This window comes from Corvus brachyrhynchos, unplaced genomic scaffold, assembly GCF_000691975.1.
Source record: "Corvus brachyrhynchos isolate BGI_N302 unplaced genomic scaffold, ASM69197v1 scaffold542, whole genome shotgun sequence".
NCBI lineage: Eukaryota > Metazoa > Chordata > Aves > Passeriformes > Corvidae > Corvus > Corvus brachyrhynchos.
In genome coordinates this window covers 1,063,019-1,067,644 of record NW_008236766.1, presented here as the reverse complement: position 1 = coordinate 1,067,644, position 4,626 = coordinate 1,063,019, and the positions used below count along the sequence as shown (strand labels likewise).

The 4,626-nt window shown below is 41.8% G+C and overlaps 1 protein-coding gene across 1 annotated transcript in view; it reads left to right on the top strand.

Annotated features, from left to right (window-relative positions):
* The window catches only part of ST5 (suppression of tumorigenicity 5), a 159,783-nt gene that overhangs the window by 113,320 nt on the left and 41,837 nt on the right, over nucleotides 1-4,626 (top strand). Inside the window, 2 exon segments of the mRNA XM_008644869.2 lie at nucleotides 2,529-2,617; nucleotides 2,619-2,730. Of these exon segments, the coding sequence (XP_008643091.1) occupies nucleotides 2,529-2,617; nucleotides 2,619-2,730 (201 nt within the window).

Genomic DNA, 4,626 nt, shown 5'->3' with positions numbered 1-4,626 from the left:
CGCACCCCGCGGCGCTTTGTGCTGCCCGGGCCTGACAGTCCTAAGCAGAGTCCTTCCACTGCTGCCTTTTCAGTTCCGTCTGGCCCTGAATGAACTCTCTGTGTGGCTGCACCTCTTAGGGAATTGCCTGTGCCTCTTCTGCCAGGAGGGGAGAAGTCGGCTGCTGGTTTTGTCCCTGTGTTGTTATGCGAGGCCTGGTGTGACTCTGCTCGTGGGAAATTTGTAGTGTGGCATGTTTGATTGTAAAACAGAGAATGCCAGGTAAAAGCCCTGAAAAAATACATGAATAATAAAATAGTCAGAAAAACCTGAGTCTCTGCAAGTAAGAGGGCTGTATAAATTGTGTTTATAGCATAAGAAAGATGAGGAACTCTGCAGACCTTCCCTTTTGTGGCGAATTTTCCAAAGCAAGCCTGATTTTTTTATTTTGGTGAACACCATGAAATGCCAGGTTGCCTTGTTGTTTATGGGATCACTGTGTTCATAAGGAAAAATATAAATCTCATCACATACTTAATTTTGAGATTCCAAGTATCCTTTAAAGGAACTTCATTGTGCACTGAATCAACAGCAAATTTGCAGTTGAACAAAAAGTCACAACAATTTACATTTTTCTCTTGTAGAGACACCTAGAAAGAAAACTGAATGCATTTTCTTTCACTTACTTTGTGTGCATGCAAGCATCACAGTCCAAGAGACAAAAGAAGCATTACCAGGATTCTTAGTGTGCTCCTAGCACATCCTTTGTAAAACAGAGGAGTGACTTCAGCAAAGCTGCTGGAAAAGGAACAAGTGGAAAGTAGTAATCAGGCAAAGAAGAAACAGGCACTGCAGTCGTGAGGATAACCTCATACTGGGACGTGGTGCATAACAATTATTTCTGGCAGTGTGTGTGTTAACAGGAGTTGTGTAGCATTGAGAAGATCCCTGAAGGTGTGTCATTAGACTGGGAACCATGCAGGTCTGTAGGAAGATACTGGCCAGTGTTCTCTGTTTAACACAGGGTTACCAAAGAATTTACAGACTTAAGTGGCTTCTGTAAAGTTGTTCAGTAAGTAAGAACTCCCTGGTACCTTTGCAACAGGTCTGTCTTTATTCTGGTCGCTTCTTTTTGAAATGCTGCTGGGAGTGCCTTTCCAGGAGTCAGCCCTGCCATAATTGCACTGTCATTGTGCTGATATTTAAAGTGAAGAGACACGAAGAATGGGTCAGCTTTGGGCCTGGGTAATTCTCCAATGACCAGAAATAGAAAAGTCTGAATTTCCTGAAGAATGGTAGCTTTGGCAACAATTTATCACCCAGTTTTTCCATCATAGCAACACAGCTGGGTTAGCAACATGACTTTTCAGTCATGGATAATGATAAACAAGATGGAAGAGATCAGAAGGTCAGCAAGCTTCCAACAATCATCTCCACAAAGAATTCCTTTCAATAAAGTATAGACTGCCACCAGTTTTCCTGGCGTGCTTACCTCTGGTATGCAGAGACCTCAGAAACACTGGTGGTGTGGTCATTTTGAATCCCAGTGTCTTTTCCCATTGATTATTTTCAGTTTTTGAAGTCCTCAGGTATGAAAGGAATGTTTTATGATGACATTGTATTTGTGCTGCAGCTCCTCTCCACAGAAACACCTGTGCTTAATCCCAGCTAGGATGGCACTGCAATCAGTCAGCCAGTAAATGGGAGGGACATTTATTGCTGCAGGCTTATAGCTTGTAATAGAGCTGATAAAATATTCATAAATGTCAACTGATAGATGTTTAATCTGGCAAAATAGTACTTTTTCCTGGACATGCTGGTGAAGCTTCTTAACAGTGTTTGTGTTTGGGAGGAGAAGGCAGAGACCTGGAGCTCGGCAGAGCTGCTCCAAGGACTGCTCTGAAAGACCCCCAGTTTTTTAAAGATAGATGTTACTTGGTGCTTAATCCTTCAGATAGATTTTCCCTGTGTGTTGTAATGATAACAGTTTCGTGGTTTAAAGGGAATTCTTTGGGAATGCAGGACAGAGTTGTAACCGCACCTCTGCACACTGGCAGGTCTTAAAACTTCTTAACACCATGAAAACAGAACAAGCGTGATTTTTCTACTAATTTTTATTCTTGGATAAAATAGCATGAATTAGCTGTTTTAGTTATTACTATTACATTGAATTAATATTACACTGAATTGTGTAATTGCTCTTGATTTTCACTCCTGCAAGTGAAAGGGATGGACCAAGCTCACTGGTCAGTGCTGTGCTGTCAGCCAAGCCCTCAAGTTAGATTTAAGGGCTCATAGAGTTGATGGGATGTGGATGCATGGAAATGCAGCAGAGTCAGAAGTGGTGTTGTTTTCTTTGAACTTTAAAGTCTCCAACGTTGACTCCTGTCCCTTCACCGTGACCTCAGACCCTCTCTTGACACCCATCCTGCAGAGCAGTGGCTCACCTGGCACGACTTCCATGTGCAGCCACCACTCTGTCACAAGAGCTGCCTCTGCCCCAGGTGTTGCTGAGAGGGGAAGAGCTCAAGCTGTTCTTGTCCCTGCAGCTGCCCTCGAAGGCCAGCAGCCACTCCCTGCGCGTCGGGAACTGGTCAGAGAGGAAGAGCCACCGCCTGCCGCGGCTGGCCCACGCGCATGCTGCTGCTGGCCCAGCTGGGCATCCCCTCCTCCCCCTCCAGCCTCAATGAGGACAGCCTGAGCACTGCCAGCGAGCTGCTGTCCACACGGCGCGCCAGGAGGATCCCAAAGGTACTGGTGGTGTCATCAGGCTTGTGCTGAGGAGAGGTCACCTGTCTGCGAGAGCCTGTGAATTTCTAGCCAGCCTTTAGTCATCACTGAAAGCTCTTTTTGTACCCTAAAGGAACATTTAGATCAGAATCCCTTCCCTAGAAGTAATAACTTCCAAGTCATCCAAGAGGAGCAAAGATCTGATGGCCGCCTTCGCACAGAATTGATTTTAAGGCAGTTCTGTTTTCCACACTCTTCTTTAAGCTCTGTGGACCAGAGCATTGCTGTGTATATAACTTTAAGATTTTGAATGGGTGATGGCCCAGCAATTATTATTTATACCATGTAGCAACATCTGAAGTGGTTTATTTCCCCATCATTTGTTTCCAGGAAAATAACTAATTGGCCTAATAAGTTTCCGTTCATTTACTCACAACTTACCCCATCCTGATAACCATGCTGTCTTGATGGATTTGAAGTAAAACTTAATTTTTCATTTTTCAAGGAGCTTTTCTATTCAAAACGGAATGTGGAGAAAACCCCCAAGCCACAGGACAACAACCAAAAAAACCAACAATACAATAGCAACAGAGAGGGGGAGAACTGCCAATATGCTTCATTTTGGCTTGAGAACAAAGTTGATTTTTACTGTGTGTTCAACTTTTTCCTGTTCTTATTAGTGAGCATATTTTAAAGTACATGGCTATAAATACTGTGAGTAGAGTGAGATTTTTACATTTCTGTCAATTGGTTGGAAATTCTGTTTAAGGATGAAATTAATCCTATGTCCTTAATATTTACTGTATTTTTATTTTCTTGGAATATATTGTTTCACTGCACAAATGGGCACACATCTCTGGAGGATGTTATAGGGTGACGTATGGAGTAGCTTACTACCTGATTTTGAGTAAAACTTGGAAAGTTTGGCTGTTAGTTTTGTACACAAATATTTTTTTTAAATGGAAGGGACAGATATTCTCCTTCTGTGAAATTATGATTTCAGCATATGAATATTCACAATTTTATTGCAAATCTGTGATAATTTCTGTTTTCTTATTACTTCATCTTTCAGGATCACATACTCCTGGAGAATAGAATTTTTAAAATTGAGATAGTGTTAGTTAGAGGGAAAACATAAAAAGGTTTTACTTCAGTCTGTGCTCTGTTACTGCCCTTCTGCTGTGTCTATAGCAAATTGCTTCATTTCACTCAGTTTATTTCTCTCTGCAAGCTGCGATGAAACAGCTTTTGCAAAATGTATTATATTCTATGAAGAAATCTGCTATGGAATGCAATATACTGCTCCTGACTTATAAAACATCATGAAGATTAATTGCTACGTATTTGTGACTCTCCCAAAGTTATAGTACTTTGTTTAATGATGAATTCTTGGTAATCCCAGCATCACTATACACAAGTTATCTCATTAATATTTTCGATCATCTCAGATATTTTGGGGCAGACAGTTATTATCTGCATTAGCGCTCTTGAGGGAAGTCACAAAGATGATTACCAGGGCTTAAAATTCTGGCTAGTGGTGGTTAAATCCATAGAAGTCCACATGGGCCAGATCTTCAGATGACACAATGTCACTTCAAAGCAGTTGGGTCACCTGAAAAAGCTTTAAAAAGTCAGAGCCATCTCTTGTGCTAATTTGAACATGCTAAAATCTCAGTTCAGAGAGGAGCTAGCACACCTTACTCTTGTATTCAAATAAGAATGCGGTCTTCAGGTCCATGAGAGTTTGGCAAAGTTGGGTATGGCTAATGGATTATTCTTATTCAGAAAATGCAAGTGAAGAGAGAAGCAACGGCATAGAGGAATGAGGTGGTAGAGGATAACAGCTGCCTTTGAATCTTCAGGCTCATTGCTTTCATTGCAAGTGTCTACAGGATTTTTCAAAGTGGGATTTAGGCT